Below are 17,303 nucleotides of genomic sequence, written 5' to 3' on the forward strand. Positions count from 1 at the left end.
CTCCCAAGTGCGCTGGACAAAGGGGTCATCCTGGTATGACCCAGCAGCTCTGTTACAGCAAATCTCCTGACGACACGATGGGCCTCACCAGCTCCACTCCCAGGTCATGACACATAACGGGGTGGGGGGTGGTATGAGTAGAAGAGGGGTTCAGTTAGAAGAGGAGGCTTCGGCTATGGCATGTGAACCACTGTCTAGAGGGAAGGACGGTGGCAGGTGGTGGGGGACAACCCTGGCCAGGTCTCTGACCCGGTTACCAGCCCACATGGCTGACAATGCTAACCGGTCAGACGTCTGCCCTGACGTTGCAGGACTCCCAGTACAAGCAGAAGCCAAGAAAGTGAGAAAGACAGGGTCCAGCAGGGGCGATGGGCACTTTTTCCAACCACTGTTTCTGAAGCCTCCGGGGTCCCCTGGGTACCTGCCAATGCCCCTGGCGTGCCGCGCAGAACAGTGGAGGGACCCCTCTCCTGTTAGTCCGAGACACAGCAGCTCCACGCTCCAGCAGCAGCTCACAGACCTCCAGCTTGCCTCGTCCAGCCGCGGCCGTCAGGGCTACAGGGAGGAGGAGACTGTTAGCATGATGGCTACGTGGTGGTAGCCGAAGGAGGCCACAGATTCCGACACCCCTCCCACTGAGAAGAAGGGGACCACGCAGTCTGCCCCACTGAATCTGGGTGGGCTCTGTGACACCTCGGACCAACAGACTACAGCAGAAATGATGCCACACCAGTGTGGCAGCTTCTGATTCCTTGGAACACGCCTTGGAACCAGACACCATGCTGGGAGGAAGCCCAAGCAGCCTTGAGATGAGGCCACGGGGAGAAGCTGTGTGTGGCTGACATCCCAGCAGAGAGCCAGCAACCCCGGCCACCATGTGTGTGTGCCATCCTGGAAATGGAGCCCCAGACTCCACCAGCCACTGTATCACGGCAGCTCCATCTAGGAAAGCCTTCTCTACAAGCCCAGCCCAAATGCAGGTTCAGGAGCCACAAAGCGTGTGTTATATTGTCGTCTTTTTCACAAACACAGAGATCAGTATTACAGTCCAGCCTCTCTCCTGGGGTTCAGTTAAAGAGGAGGCTTCGGCTGTGGCATGTGAACCACTGTCTAGAGGGAAGGACAGTGGCAGGTTGTGGGGGAAAACCCTGGCCAGGACAGCTGTCTACAATGCAGAGAAGGAAGGAGAAGCTTGGGCCTGACGCTGCAGCTCTAGTCCTGGGGCAATTCTTCTTTAAATACAGCCTCACCCCTACAAACTCCTGGCATTCCTACAAATCAGTTAGATGCCTCAGTATAAAAACTGGGAAAACACAGAAATAGGCCGTTCACAAAAGGTGAAGACCAAAGGCCAACAACTCATGAAAAGTGCCCAACCTCACTAGTAGTCCAAGTAACTGCAAAAATGAGACCCACTGCTGGTTGAAGACGTTCACATCCTTCCAGCCAGCAACCCAGGTATAGACGTGCGCCCGGAGGTGCCCCTGGAGCACAGGAAGTTTAGCCTGGAGGTGCCCCTGGAGCGGAGGTGCACAGAGAGATGTGTACTCGTCACAGCCCTGAGCTGGAGCATCCCAGCTGGCGTGGACCACCAACCCCATCAACAGATCATGGTGCGAACACTATACAGCAACCACAATGAACGCTACACAGCTAAATCAGTCTCCCAAATTTAACACTGATTCCAAGGAACAAAACAAAACAAACAGGGTAACAGTTTGGAACTCAGCACTCCTGGGTGGTTGCAGGACAGGCCCCAGCCGCCCCCTTTCCAAGAGGGCGGGGTCCAGCCCCCCTGTGAAGCCAGGGGTCCCCCAGCACCCAGACAGCTGAAGTGGGGAACTGGGGGCTGAGCAGGGCAGGGTCCTTGCGTCCTCTCCAGACACCCCTCAGGACAGACAGCATCCCTACTCCAACTGTCTTGGCCTGGCCATGGCTTAACTCCCAGGAACACACACAGCAAAGGACATAAATGCGGCATAGGGGCCCCATCTCCCTTGGAGGGACAAAGAAATCCTGTCTGCCTTACCAGCTTTCTGAAGATGGGGCAAACCAGAACAAACCGCAGATGGATGAAGTGGAAGTTACCAAGGGTCTCAGCCCCAGGTGCCATTCCTACCTGTGTTATACCAACGGGCTCATCACCACCCATCACATGTCTAAGTTTGCAAATAAATTATATATAAATACTGTAAACAGACTAGTATTTATACTGGTTTAGGTATATATATTAGAGAAGGCAATGGCAACCCATTCCAGTACTCTTGCCTGGAAAATCCCATGGACGGAGGAGCCTGGTGGGCTGCAGTCCATGGGGTCACTAGGAGTCGGACACAACTTAGCGACTTCACTTTCACTTTTCACTTTCATGCATTGGAGAAGGCAATGGCAACCCACTCCAGTGTTCTTGCCTGGAGAATCCCAGGGACGGGGGAGCCTGGTGGGCTGCCGTCTCTGGGGTCGCATAGAGTCGGACACGACTGAAGCGACTTAGTAGCAGCAGCAGCAGGTATATATATACTGGTTTAGGTTCAGACGGATCTGAACACCCGGGGCTGGTTTGGGACATGAAGGATGCGAGCTACTACCTGGGGCCTGCGACTCCTCAGAGACCTTCCTGCAGTTAGGGAGCCCCTCCTCCGCAGGGAGCTGACTGTGGCACAAAGAAGGCACACGCGCTGCACATGGCTAGATGTGGGCAGGACAGCATGGAAGAAACAAGCTCAAGGCTCTTCCATTTGATGAGCGGCTGATGCACCGAGACATTCCAGTCTCTCTTATTTGGTAAACAAGTTCCATGTGCATTATAAACGGGGCCTTTAAATCAAGATTTCTTTTGCAGCTGCCACTGATTTTTTTTTTTTTTTCAACAACAGCACATCAAAAATGACAGCCCAGCACTAAAAATAGGACCCTGTGTTTGAGGACGGCGCCAGAAGAGCCAGAAGTTAGAGCAGCTGAAGTCGGAGGAGAGTGCCGCTGGAGACGGGCTGGATTCCCTTGTCTTCCGTTCCAGCCTGACCGGCTGCACTTCCAGTGATCAGCCTTGCCTTTGAGATGGTAAAATGCCTCTCAGCACAGGCTGGAGTCCCACACAGCTGGCCTAACAGGGATCACAAGTTCTTAACCAGGCTCTCACTTTCAAATGATGCCCCAAACAGCGGGACCTGTGTTTCCCCTTTTCAACTCAGATTGAATCTTTGGTGTCATCAGGACCCCTGAGGCCGGTGGAGGGGGCGGGCATCTCAAGTTCCACCAGCCACAAGGATTTAAGGATACCATATTCAGAAACAAGGGACACTGAAGACAGTGAACCACACGCTTAAACAAACCACAGCAGAATTCTGCCCAGGAATTCCAGCTATTCCGCTGCAGGCTGACCACCAGCCTCTGACAAGGGTCAGAGAAGAAGGGGGAAGGAGCAGGACAGGAGGAGAAAGCCTGATGGTGTGGCAAAGCCTTGGCTTCTGGCTGAGGGAATTTGAAGAGGAAGGAGGAAGAAAAAGGACTTGGTATGAAAAGGTGGCAGGCTCTCAAATATCAGTGTGAGCTCATGGCACTTCTCAAGACCCACACTGAACATAATTTCTCCAACTAGCAAAATCCTCAACAAGATGGCATTTTTGGAGCTAAATTCCCATGAAGTCATATATCATTTTCTGACTAAAATTTTTCCGCAGCAATACAGTCTTCTGTCTGCAGCAGAGAGATTTGCCGTGGCAGATGCTCATTTTAAGAAAATCCGATTCACACTCAGCAATCCTTCACTGAGAACATCAGGGAGAGACGATTCTTGCTTAAATGGATCATTTGCAGGAATCTTATACGAACTAAAGTTCTCTGGGCAAAGATGTGATTTACAAAAACTCAAGTGTCAGCTCACCTGGAACATAGTCATTCCATAAGCAGGGCTGTTTATGACATTTTATGCCAGGTCTGTCTCTCTCTCACACACACAGGGATATGTGGCTTAACAGGCCCAGGGGTTTCAATGACGACTGTCGCCCCCAGCCCTGACATGCTTCTGTCTTTAGAAGGGTGACAGGTCGGAGCACACACAGGCAGTTCCCTGCTTCTGGACAGTGACCTTCTCTCACCTCATACACTGATGCCCCAGGCCACCCTCCCAGGCCCGAGCTGAGCACAGGAGCCAGCTGCAGCCGCAGAAGCACTTCCTGCTGGCTGAGATGGCCGTGAGAGGGACGCATGGGGGCCAAGGGGCTCAGCTTGGCTTCTGCGCTTGTGCTTACTGGTGCACTTTATTTCCTAACATACTGGTTTTTCCCCATCTCTCAGAAAAATGGATGGAAAAAGAACTGCAGTAAGCAGCAGGGTTCACACAAATGTCAATGAGCTGCGACCAAGATGGAGACCGTTAGATGTGATCAAGTGGAGACGGAGCCTCGGCTGGAGGAGAGCAAAGGCGGAAGGCGTCACGGAATGCTGGGGACCTCAGTTTCTAGACTATGACGCTCAGGAAGATAATCTGGGATTTCAGTTTCTTAAACTTCTTTGGGAGTGGCAGCCCCTCCCCGTGCACTTTCTAATAACTGGCCTCTGGAGAAGTTGCTTGGAGAAGGCAATAGCACCCCACTCCAGCACTCCTGCCTGGAAAATCCCATGGACGGAAGAGCCTGGTAGGCTGCAGTCCATGGGGTCGTGAAGAGTCGGAAACGACTTAGCGACTTCACTTTCACTTTTCCCTTTCATACACTGGAGAAGGCAATGGCAACCCACTCCAGTGTTCTTGCCTGGAGAATCCCAGGGACAGGGGAGCCTGGTGGGCCGCCATCTATGGGGTCGCACAGAGTCAGACACGACTGAAGTGACTTAGCAGCAGGAGAAGTTGCTACCCTAGAGGTTACTCAGCCTATGTTTCGCTTTGCTGTCCCTGTGGGTCCGGGCAGGACTGCCACTCAGACAGGCTGGTCCCACAGGCCTCTGACTGAATGGAAGTAGTGCTCTGACCCCTCCCGGAAGGCCAGGGGACACCCCCTCCTCCACTTTCTACGGACTGCATTTATAAAAATCCCAAGCTCACAGCCTTGTTTTGGGAGGCATTTCCTTCCTGGCTGAGGGAGGGGGAGGCTTCCATGAAAAGAATAAACTTCCCAGCAGCTATAAATTCTTCATCTCCACAAAGACCTGAACCCTCAACAATGCAAAGGATACAGACACACAATAAAGACTGCTCTGACTGGAAAATGCCTTTGCTCTGGAGACCAACTCCCAGGAGCCTCCGGCACCCCTGGCCTTGGAGGACGCCCGTGCTGGAGGGTGACCTTATGAATGGGAAGCCAGGACTGCCCAGACACTCCCTGAAGCACGTGAGTGGCTGTTTGGAACACCTTCCTCATTGTTCTGACCCTTCCTTATCGGTCAGCATTTGGCACAAGTCTCCCAGGAGGGCCTGAAGCTGCAGGCCTCAGTGGGGTCAAGGAGAGGGAACCTCTGTTACAAGGCAACAGGCAGCAACCAAGCGGCACATGAAAATGTTGCCCCCCTCACTGTATCAGCCCATTTCCCAGTGAACTATTTATAAAGCAAGACAGGAGCCAGATGCGCAAGGCACTCCTGATGTGCGACCAGTTCTGGAGTGAAAACATGCCATCAGTCTCTGTACACAGGTTAAACACGAACCTCAAGTTGCCAAGGAATTGTTTTAAAGAAATAAAACATGCAACTGCCACGGGACTTCACGTGTGACCAAACTTCTTTGTCCCTTATAGTCTCTTTTGATGATGCGCTTTGTGATTCTAAGGAACTTAGGTTTTTAGAACTTTTAAAGAAGGATAAGAAAACAGTGCAATGTGAGATTACCAGACTAGATGGCAGAGTTAGAAGGACCTTGAGCTCATCTCCTCTCAGGAGGAAAATAAGAAGATTCTGACATTTTCATAATATACTCTGATATTTGTGAAGTGCTTGCTACAGGACACTTGATGGTCCTTCAAATTCACAAATTTACTTAATACACAACTAACTTCTATGACGCAAGTACCACTCATCCTGGTTTTACTGATGAGGAAAATATGGCCCAGAGAAGTTAAAACAACTCATCTAAGGCCACACAGCTAGTGGGAGGCACGAAAACATGTGATGCCAGGGAGTCCAGTTGGAGTCTGAGTTCTTAACTCTCACACTTTGGCCCCTAAAGAATCTCCTTTTAAAAAATATTCAATCAATCAGACTAAGAATGTTGTTCTAGAACAAGGGTACCAGAAAATACTTTTATTCTCCTGAAGAATTGTTAAGCTTTCTCCGGCAGACAGTAAGAATAATCCATAATGAGTGTGTTCCCTTCTCTCTCTGGTCACACGGCATCCTAAGGCCAAGGCAGTAGCTCAACCTGGCAAACATGCAGGACATTACGGCAGGAATATCCACGCTGTTCCTCGTGTCCTGTTTCTGACCTTTTTTTCCTTTTCTTATATATTTTATTTCAAAGAAGCCTCTTCAAGTCCTTTGAGGGATAATGTGTGCTATAAATAACATAAATTCAATTTAAAAACAATTTCCTAAAATATGGGATGACATAAATCACGTTCCATACAGACTTTGTGCCAAAAATCTATCAGAAGACTGCAGCTCAGACCAGCTGTCACTTCTAAAGTGTGCTGAGAATGCTCACGTTTTGGGTAGATCCTCTTACACACCACATTATTTAAAGCATGTACATTATGCTGCCCCCTCCTCTCCTTGAAGGGATACATGTGAGCCGAGCAGAGCAGAGTTTAATGCAGGATCCCACATGAGGGATCAATGCAAAACGGGGACCTTCTGACAAAACCGTACTACACAAGTGTGCGCATGCTCAGTCGCATCCGACTCTTTGAGACCCCATGGTCTGTAGCCCACTAGGCTCCTCTGTCCATGGGATTTCCCAGGCATACATACTGGAGTGCGTGGCCATTTCCTTCTCCTCTTTCAGACCCAGGGATCAAAACTGTGTCTCTTGCATCTCCTGCACTGGCAGGCAGATTCTTTACTGCTAGTGCCCAGCCTCAAAAACAGAAAGAATCCAAATATATTTCAACAGGAATTTTAAACAATCAAGGTGACTTTTTGACAGGAGAGCAGGTGAACCTCCTGAGCTAGGAGGGAATGTCCGAAAGAACAAGCAGCCATGTTTGTGGGTAAAGATGCTCTAAGCTACCAAAATGCATACGAGTGCATGCTTTTATGTTGGAAGCCCAGGTTTTGTTTTTTAATCAAAAGGAAGGAACTCACTAGAACAAAGGCCTCTGCGTACAGCAAAGGCAGCACAATGCAGGTGGGGCACAGGGTCCTGGTAAGCAGTCAAGCCACCAGTCCACAGGCACCTGAGATGCCTCTGCGGGCTGCCGCGGGCTCCCTCCTTGCCCCTCACCTGCCCTGCAGGACTGAGACACTGTCAGTTGATTCCTGCTGTCCTCTCAGCAAAGGACAGATCTCCATGTCAGGGGCAACCCCCGGGTGTCTTCTAGGGCAGAAAGGGGACAGGGTGTGGCCACACCCAGTCCCTCCCCTGCTCATTCCAATCTCCTCTATTAAGAGTGAATCTGTGCCTATCCTCAGCTCCTTCCAGAGCCTGAGTTAACCCCTCCTCCAGTGCCTACATTCCTCTACTCTGTCCCTCCCCTCTCACAGTCCTGGGTTACCCCCCTCCCATTTCCCTCCCTTTAGGGTCCTGATTTACCCCCTCCCATCCTTTCCAGGGTTCTGGGTTACCCACCACTTTCCCCTCCCTTCCTAGGGCCTGGGTTGCCCCCTCCATCCAGAATGCTAGATCAGCCCCCTTCTAGGTTATCCCCTCCTTCACACTCTCTAAGGTCCTGGGTCACCCCCTCTTTCATGCTTTTATGCTTAGGACAGCCAAAACTTCTACCTTGTTCAGAGTGGACAGGAATCTGGATTTCCACCCATCTTACTGTTCTTTTCTAAAGCAAACCCTAGCAGAGGAAGGAATGCCTGAGGACTTCCCCGCAGTATGGATGAGACCTCCCCGGGACCTCCAAAAACTGTACAACAGAAGTAACTTGCTTGTCTCTACAAAGCAAATTCCTTCACGTAAATTCTCCACATGTCCCAACAAGAAGAGAGCAGTTCTTTTCTTTCGAGTCTCTCACCTGAATTCTGCCTTGAGATGTACCTAACCAGTGTGAAGGCCAACCTCAATCCAGAAGTCTCAAATTTCCTTTAAATTCTTAACAAATAAGAGCCCTACTCTCTCCAAAAATAACCTAAGGTAAAATCTGAAAGAAGAGAGGGTTCTTTTACATCAACCACAAGGCATCCTGTTGCCTGATGTGCACGTACAGAGTTCTGGGGTGGTTTTGGGTGTGATGAGCTCAGCCGTCCATGGTCCCTGCAGTGAGAGCTGAAGGACACCTCACTCCCCGCACCCCCACAGAAGGACAGGCAGAGTCCCAGAGTGGAAACTGAAGCAGTGGAATAGAGACAAGAGAGAAGAGAGAAACTTTTAAAATGGCAAAGGTGAAATATAACTCATATTCTGGCTTCCTGGTCCTATAAGGAAACAGGTGTGAAGATCCTTGCCCCAAACTGGTCTGGAAACGTCCCACACCCAGCTGAGGGGCTGGGCTGAGACTCAAGTCCCATCTAGAATTCCACGCAGAATTAGAGAAGAGTGACCCATGACTGGCGTACATGCTGGACTAGACTGCCTCCACAAACGATGAGGACGAAGGTCATGCAGCTAAAAACCCCATCTGATTTACTGGGGAGAAAATTCAACCCATCTTAGAAACTGAGGAAAATACAGTGTTCTTAACAGCTTTAGCAATAAAAACAATATTTACAATGATTAAATTTCTTTGGAAAGGATTTACCAACTAAAGAAGCATGAACCTCATAAAAGAATACTTGACATGAAACATTTCGGTGAGACATCTAACTACCTCTGACAGGGCATCTCAGTTCAGAACTTAGGGAAGGGCAGTCCTTGGGAGCGGCTGGCTAGCGGGCGGGATGGCGTCCTGCCCATGTGTGAAGCCAGGGCTCCAAGCCTGCTACAGCCAACTAGGAGCAGTGAGGAGGATTTCCAAGGGATCACAGGGTGCAGCATATCGGGGGCTGGCAGTCGGGCTGGCGGTGCCGGGAGGAGATGTTATGTACACAAAGATGGGGCTGGAACTGGCCATCTTGGCCTGTCAGTCATGTCCATGCCGTGGGTAGCTGCTAACAGCTAGGTGTTTCCAAAGATGCGGTACAGCACCCAGCCGCATAGATGACTGGGTCAAGGGCATCTAAGCTAGCCTGGAGCCCAGCAGCACATGACCTGCACTATGACAGACAAGAAGACACAATGAGCAAGGTCCCAGTGAGCAACGGGCTCCTGACCTCTTCCCTCCAACAACACAGTTTCTCCCAAATTATTCTTTAAGGCAAGTGTTACCTACCCTAAAAGTTAACATAACTTTGTTTTCTTTAAACCCACCTGCCACTCAGTCAACAGCTATGTACCAAGCACCAGACAAGACCAGTGGCTAGTGGCTACCAGGCTGGACGTACAGATGGCAAGCATTTCCATCATCACAGAAAGTTCTACAGGACAACATGAGAGGAGACGCAGTGATTACAGAAAGAAGAGCACAAGAGACTTGGAGAGTTCTGCCCTCCCGAAACCCATAATGTAGGCACAATAAGCTTTCATCAGATAAGCAACATCAACAATCAAATTTATAAGCAGTAAGTACTAAGCAGGGAACTGTAACGTGACCCCAAGGAGTCAGGGCTGGGAACGCTTTGATTACAGAACAGGCATATTCACTGAAATAGAAGCGTTTCTATTCCCCTAAAGAGCAAGAGGTTCGGACTAGAGACAGACAGCAAGCTCACAGACTTGAGAGAGGCCTGGAGTTCGGAAGCACAGTTCCTCTGACAATTCACAGCAGCATGAGGTCACCAGTTAAGCATTTCTGATCATTTTATCCGGCTGATTCCCATCGAACACTGACAAGGAGACAGTAACTCAGTTAGGTCAAGACTTCGTGGGAGCCAGCACTTGTTTGTCATGACTGTGGAATGCCTGAAGCAGATAGCTTGAGCATCTGATGCGTCAGGCTGCCCAGAAACTACAGGATCAAGGCTGTTTGAACAAGGCTGTTTGTGTGAATGTCACGGGCAGCGGGCCTTGGCAGCCGCACAGACAGAGCTGCTGGGTGGAGACATACCCCAAGCCCACTCCTTGGGAGCTCCCAGCTTTTCCCTCACTCTTCTTCCACTGGAGTGAGTGTCACACTCTTTATTTGCGTGAGAACAAGGGAAAGTGCTGAAGAGCCACAGGACTGATTTTGAAGGGCTGGATCTAAAAACCGAACAAACCAAACAGACATAAAAAGCAAATGGCTCCAGAGGCTGGTGGAAAGAGAACCTTACATAAACTAGGCTCTCTGCTCTCCAAAACCAGGAGAGATACAGGTAGCTGAGCTCCAAACAGAACGGCATAGCGCTGCATGGACACCATCAAAGCTGGGCAGGTGAGGCAAGAACAGACCATGGAGACCCTGCAGGAACCCCATCAGCTGGTATTTTAAATCCAAGTTGCTCACAGCTAATCTACACTGCATAGACTTGAGTGAACTCTTGGGATCCTACCCTCAAGCTGCAGCCGGAGACAGACAAGTTCCATTCTAGAGTGTTTTAGGCACAAAGCACCATTGACTACACCCAGGAATGAGGATCAAACCAGGAAGGAGAGCAACTGCTTTCATTCTGAGAGTCTTTAGCAATTAGAAACAGCACACAGACGAGAACAAGGACTACGAGCTGCCCCACTGACTCAGGCTGTCACCACTGGGGCCGTCTCTTCCAGAAGGCATTTGTGGTCAGGTAATGTGGACCCTGTGTGGCTGAGTCCCAAACACAGACCTCACAATCTGGGCAATGCAGTACACTTCTATGCAAAGCCCCATATATGCAGATGTTCCCTCATCTAAAACTTCCTCTGCAAGATTTCAGTGTTCCTCTGACAACCACTGACAACCTGATTTCCTCGGGAAATCAGGACGGTCTGTAGCGGCAGACATGGGTGGACATTTCTGAAAGAACACAGGAGAAAAATATCAGACAGAAAAATGCAGAGCAGGCAAGACTGGTTTTACTGACATGCAGCCACAGAGTACAGCTGAGGCTTCTAAGCCTGAGAAATAGTGCTTAGCTTTCTCTTGGTTTAAATTTTTTCTCAAGTCTCTCACACTCTCGGCCGAGGAAATTCAGGTTTTCTGCCTGCAGAGGAAAGCTATGACCTGCTTCTCAGGCTGCAGAGTGGTCTGAAGGTTATACACAAGGCTTTGCAAGGGAGAAGCTGAACCATTATTCATCCTTTCACTGAGGTTGATGGGAGCCTGTAGTTTCTCTTCCGTGCTTCTTTAGCCTACAACCTAGCAGATTCTCAAGGGGGAAGGAAGGAAGGTGCTTATTGAAACTCAGAACTGGTCATCTTGAGAAAAAACAGACCACACAAACAGAGCTCTCAAATGAAAGCCTCCTCTGCTTCTCTAGATTTTTTTTTTTTTTTTTTTTTTTTGCCCAGAAAGAAAACACCCCTCTAATATTAAAGATCAGAGATTCTTATTGAACTAAGTGAGGGGTGTTACAGGTACTGGCACTGACCCCCATCGTCATCACGGCTCCTCTCACTAGTGTCCCTGTGAGGCCGGCACTTAGACAGCTGCTTACAGTGATTCTCTATTTGTGCTGAGGCCACAGAGCCCCTGAAATCACCTGGGTGGACTTTTAGGAAAGGAGTGTCCTATCCTTCCCAGGTGGCGCAGTGGTAAAGGATCTGCCTGCCAGTGCAGGAGACGCAAGAGACTCGGGTTTGATCCCTGGATCAGGAAGATCCCCTGGAGAAGGGCATGGCAACCCACTCCAGTATTCTTGCCTGGAGAATCCGTTGGACAGAGGAGCCTGGCAGCCTACAGTCCATGGGGTGGCAGAGAGTCAGACATAATTACTGGACTGAGGCTGAGCACACACAGTGTGTGTCAAGTCACACACACCTAATAAATCAATTTCTAGGCCCAACTGCCCCAGGGGTTCTGACCATCGGGAACACCTGGCCAAGACTGTCACATCTCATTCAGTCTTCACCAGATCCTAGAAAGCAGGATTATTTACCTCATTTGACAAAGAGGCAAAGACCCTGCCTCCAGGCCCCAGAGGACAGGGATCTGGTCTTCCGGAGAAGCACAAAGAAAGCCATGCGCTGGCCTGTGGGCTACCTTGAGGCCCACAGCACAAGAGGAAGTGGGGGAAACTTCACCAAGCATGGAGTAGCCCATACCATTGAAGTGACTGAGGAAAAGACTCCGTAAGGGGTTCAGGCCAGTATTTGTATCTGCACACATGGACCCCAAGCAGAACCTAAACCCGCCTGTGAGTCCTGCACTCTCCCTGAACCTAGCGGACATGCCACCACTCTCGCCCTTTAACACCAACCCTGCCGCCAGCCCACCACCCACAGCAACACAGCTAGCACTGTAAGGCCCATGCACGCGCCCGGCAGCACCTACAGGGGAGTTGGGTGGGCAGGGTTGACAGGGGAGGAGGGGCAGTGGGGAGGGCACTGGGGGGCTGAGCACCTGTGCTACCCATCAAGAAACTCTGAGGCTTTTCCTAAGTATGAGTTACCTGAGGGACTCTACACACCACCGTTTGGTTTGTTAGGAAATAACTGAGCAGCAGTTGGAAATAAATCTGTACAGGAGACATTGAAGTCATACACAGGACACAGCCGGGAAATGCATGTTAAACACCTTTGGTTACATTTGGTAAACAGCAACTGACAAAGTCTCACACTTCTAAAAACCAATTCAGTCAAATGGAAAATTTCAAAGCAGTGTTATCTATATTAATATTAACCTGACAAGTGGCCAACTCAGATCTTCCTGAAGATTTACTCACCTACACTACAGTTCAACACACACCCCCCACACCCAAGGAAATGGACTCTGTAGCTGGCATTCAGTCTGCTAGACAGGCTCCATGAGGACTGAGTCCCACTCTGGAGAAGGCAGGCCAGACCTTCCTCGCTGAGCACCTTGGATTCACCTGAACACGGGGCTGGAAGTTCTGCCGGGCTCACGGTGCACAGCCACAGGACGACCAGGTTGCTTAGGACATGGAAACACTCAGCAAGGTGGAAAGCACCGCCTTATTTGGGTATTTCTAGCTGACATTCATCAGCGGCACAGGAACTGCTGGTCTAATTCAAAATGATTCAAATTGTACTTGCTTTCTAGAAAAGTTTTACTCATCATTTGGGAAGTTTCAAAAGCTCTTAACTTCAAATGCTTTGTGATAACAATAGGCCCAGATGCATCCCATGTCATTCTTAAGACAACTAGGCCAAAATGGCGGCTAGGACGTCAAGGAGCTACTTGGCCCCAACTACTAGCAGGGGAACCATAATTACCTGTTTCTCCCCACAGCGTGTCGGTGCCATTGACGTCTATTTCATGTTCCTTTTCCAGTTCCAGCAAGCACTGGAGCACCTGTCAGAAGTGGCAAGGTGATTTAATGAGTTTTCAAAGCCATATGTGCTTATTATATCCTGTGTATCAAAGGAGAGAACGTGTTGTTTTTTAACCATGATTATCTCATGCTGCACAAGGAGAGAAAATACAATGAAAATGGTTTTCCAGCATAGTTTGTATGCTATTCACATTTTCACTTTGAGAAGAAGAAGGAAAAAAAAGTAAATTTCAGCAACACTGTTCAGGATTACTAGGTACTCAGAATTCTAATGAATTCCAACATGACCCAAATATGCCAGCCTCATCAACAAAGGACAGGGGAGATCATACAGAGTGCAGCTTCTGCATAAATCGCCAGAAGACGGTGAATCCCTTTATTCACAAGGAAGGAAAACAAGGTGATGTATATACCTTTCAGTAAAATAATGCTGCTGCAAATGCTTTTTCCACTCACATTATTCTTTTCCCTCTGTCAAACAGCAGGGTGCGTCACAGGGGTGAGGGCAAGGAGCCAGAAGTATCTGAGCCCTTAACCAGAGTCAGATCCACCCTGCTCACCGGCAGCCACAGGAGAGCAGGACACCAGCCATCTTCCAGCTTCCCAATCCACTCACAACAAGGGCCCCACATCCTAATCAGAAAACCCGTGAATGTTACCTTATGTGGGAAGAGGGGATTTGCAGATGTGACTGCGAATCTTGAAATGGGATGATTATCCTGAATTATCACGGTGTATATTGTATAGATACTTGATACGATCACAGCTGTTTATAAGAGGGACGGGGGAACCAGGGTCAAGGGAAGGATGAGGTGAGATGACAAGAAACACAGTCTGAAGACAGAGGCAGGGCTACAAGCTAAGGAGTAAGGTGGCTTCTAGAAGCCAGGGAAAAAAAAAGAGAAACTCTTCTCTGAAGCCTCCAAAAGAAACACTGGCTTCCTGACCCAACTTAATTTCAGGCTTCTGACCTCCAGAACAGGCTGCTTCAAGCCACTGAAGTCTGTGGTCACTTATGACAACAGCAGGCGGCAACTAACACACCCCTCAAGTCTTGTGGTGAATGAGCCCTGTCCTTCGCCATGCAGCAGTGGCTGGCTATGCGGCTGCTTATCCACGGCTCCTCACAGCCATTTTCACAACAGCCTGAGACCAACGTGGCTACACTGTCCCTCCTAAGATGATGTTTCACCTTCTGGACCCATGCAGATTTAGGGAACAGTTTAAGAAGGAAAAGCATCCACATTCAAATGTATCGATTTAACATGTTCTCTCTCCATCTATGTAAACAGGTCTTTAAAAATATTTATTTGTATTTTTAATCTAAAAAATAATAAACCCACTATATGGTAATGTTTAATACATTTTTATGAAATGCGCGCTGTTTTCATTTTTTATGAAAAAGAGTGTTTTTCTCCAAAACTAAAACATAGTTAACTTGACTAGCATTGTTTTACATTTCTATAAATTTCTTTTATGTCTGTCCTAAGAGAAGACAGCTTCTTTTTCTTATATGCTTCTGTATTCAACTTGCTGCAATATATTGTCTTGGTTGAAGTAGTGTATATGTGCATTTTTGACATTTTAAATCCCAACAATAAGCCAGCTAGCTGCGTATATATGTGTATCTGCTCCAGTGATTTAAATGGTAAAAACCAGCCAGCCAGCTTGGTACCCAAACTTACTTTGGTACATTTACATTTTACATTTGGTACATTTTACATTTGGCACGTTTACCTTGGTACAAAGTCATTGTGGGGAAGAATCTTAGAAACACTGGCAACTCTAGTTGCCTGAAGACGATACAGAGTGAGAAATACACAGAAGAAAAAGGGTAAAATATTAACTTCACAGACACATGGGTCAGGAGATGACAACTAAATCTTCAAGTCGAGGAATACTGACACCTGCCAGAAATAAGTGCTTGATGTAACTATTGCATCAAGTTCTCCTTCAGTGTAGGAACCGTAAATGACAAGCATTCTTACATGCTACCAGAGCGGGTTCTATTTTAAACGACTCTATTTTTAAAAATCCTTCGAATACTCAAGAAGAAGTTTAGGATTAGGATTCCATGTGATTATTGTTCAAAGACCACAAGGACAAAAGGATGAATCGAAGCGGGAAGAGGAGAGGCGAGCAGGACTAGAAGGTAAAAACAGAACAAGGAAGGAAGACAGGAAGAAGCCAGGCGGGGCAGAGAGAGCACCCTGGAGGGGCTCCTTCCACTCCCGGGAAGGCTGCGGTAACAACAGAACATCTTTACACGTGGTGAGACCAACTGCTCTTTTTGGAAACCCTCATTCCCTTTCATTCCTTCAGTGCATCACAAGCGGGCAACTTGGAAGAAGGTGAGTGCGAAGTGCCCAGCCCACCGGGCTCCCGTTCTCCCAGAAGTGCCCTGGGAAGGGGCCCACTCACCGAGCTGTGGCCCATGCTGGCGGCCGCCGTCAGTGCCTGCTGCAAGGCTTGGCTCTTCCTCAGCGCGCCGGGCTGGGGCGGGCCCAGCGACCACTCGCAGGTCAGCAGGTAGCGGAGAACGTCGCCGTGGCCCCTCAGTGCACTGTGGACCAGCGCGCACTGGCCTTTCTTATCCAGGTGGTCCACCTGGGTGGGGAGGCGGGGCAGGAGCAGGGGAAGGTCACAGCTGAGCACCACTTTGTCACAGTGACCCACATGTGCTGTGAACAAACCCCATCCCACCGCAGATGTATGGGGCTCATGTCCCAGTGTGTCTCTCTGGAGTCTGTGTCTGAATTACTGCAACTGATGCACTGTTCCAGGCCTCGAGTTCCCTCTGTAGAACTAGTGATCACAAGGCATCCTCTTCATGCCCTTTGTCTCTCTAAGAAGTGAACTGGAGCTTCCAGTTCTCTGGGGAGCAGGTATGAGAGCAGACAAAACCTGATCCCAACCCTGGCCACTTGGGTGGAATATCCTTAATCTTCTGTGGCAAGCTATGATTTGGGGGGGGGGGGGCAGAACAGTTCTTTAGTCACTGAAACAGGAAAGCCAGCAAAAGGGAGGGATCTGGAACACCCAGCTCTGAACAAGGAAGGGCATTTTACTGGGGAAGGCAGGTGACCCAGGTCGTGCCAGCATGCCAAGTGTGGCCACGAAGCCAGGAAGGCTGCTCAGCCACAAAGGGGCAGTAACCAAGGGCTGCGTACCCGTAATGGTCCAAGAGGCAGCAGATAATACTTCATTCCCTGTCTAAGCCTGGGAATCTTAGGCTGGGAGAGGACTTAGGGTCCAGCCTCACTTGCAAATTCTGAAGATGCTCTGGACCTCAACCCAGAGGCTCTGCCTACATAAGCCACCTATATGATTCCATCCCCTCCTACAGAGCTCTCAGTTAGCCTCCAAATAAAGCCAAGCCATGGTCTGGAGGTGGAAACGGAGGGCAGTGTGAGCAGTAATGAATCCACTGGGAAGATTTAACAGAAGCATTTCCCTTCTTCCATGAACTAGGGATGACCCATCCCAAATGCTCTATTTTCGAGAGAAAAAAGCAAAAAGACTCCCATAGTTACTATAAGTCTAACATCTTTTGTTGAACTTCAAAAAGCCTAACTATGAAGAAGAAAAACAAATATCAGCAATTTATTTCTACTGCTGTTCAGAAGTACATTCTCCCTTCCCCAACAAAGTGCTTAAAATAAAGAGAGTTTACTGTAAACTTGGCACTGTTCTCATTCAACCTATTAACACTGACAGTCCTTGAGCAACTTGTTAATAATATAGTTACTTCGCATTGTTTTAGGCACATGACTTCCAAGACCCACAGAACTCATTTTATTATTTTTTTTTAAAAGAAGACATAA

At 49.0% G+C, this 17,303-nt stretch overlaps 1 protein-coding gene across 1 annotated transcript in view; it reads right to left on the reverse strand.

Moving 5' to 3' along the window:
• Window positions 1-17,303, reverse strand: part of TANC1 (tetratricopeptide repeat, ankyrin repeat and coiled-coil containing 1) — a 160,728-nt gene that overhangs the window by 13,072 nt on the left and 130,353 nt on the right. The window contains exons 16-18 of the mRNA XM_068969153.1: window positions 15,901-16,086; window positions 13,421-13,499; window positions 422-555 (exon numbers count right to left, since the gene is read on the reverse strand). Of these exons, the coding sequence (XP_068825254.1) occupies window positions 422-555; window positions 13,421-13,499; window positions 15,901-16,086 (399 nt within the window). The remainder of the gene's footprint in view (window positions 1-421; window positions 556-13,420; window positions 13,500-15,900; window positions 16,087-17,303) is intronic.

The sequence above is a fragment of the Capricornis sumatraensis genome, chromosome 3 (genome assembly GCF_032405125.1).
Source record: "Capricornis sumatraensis isolate serow.1 chromosome 3, serow.2, whole genome shotgun sequence".
In the NCBI taxonomy this organism is placed as follows: domain Eukaryota; kingdom Metazoa; phylum Chordata; class Mammalia; order Artiodactyla; family Bovidae; genus Capricornis; species Capricornis sumatraensis.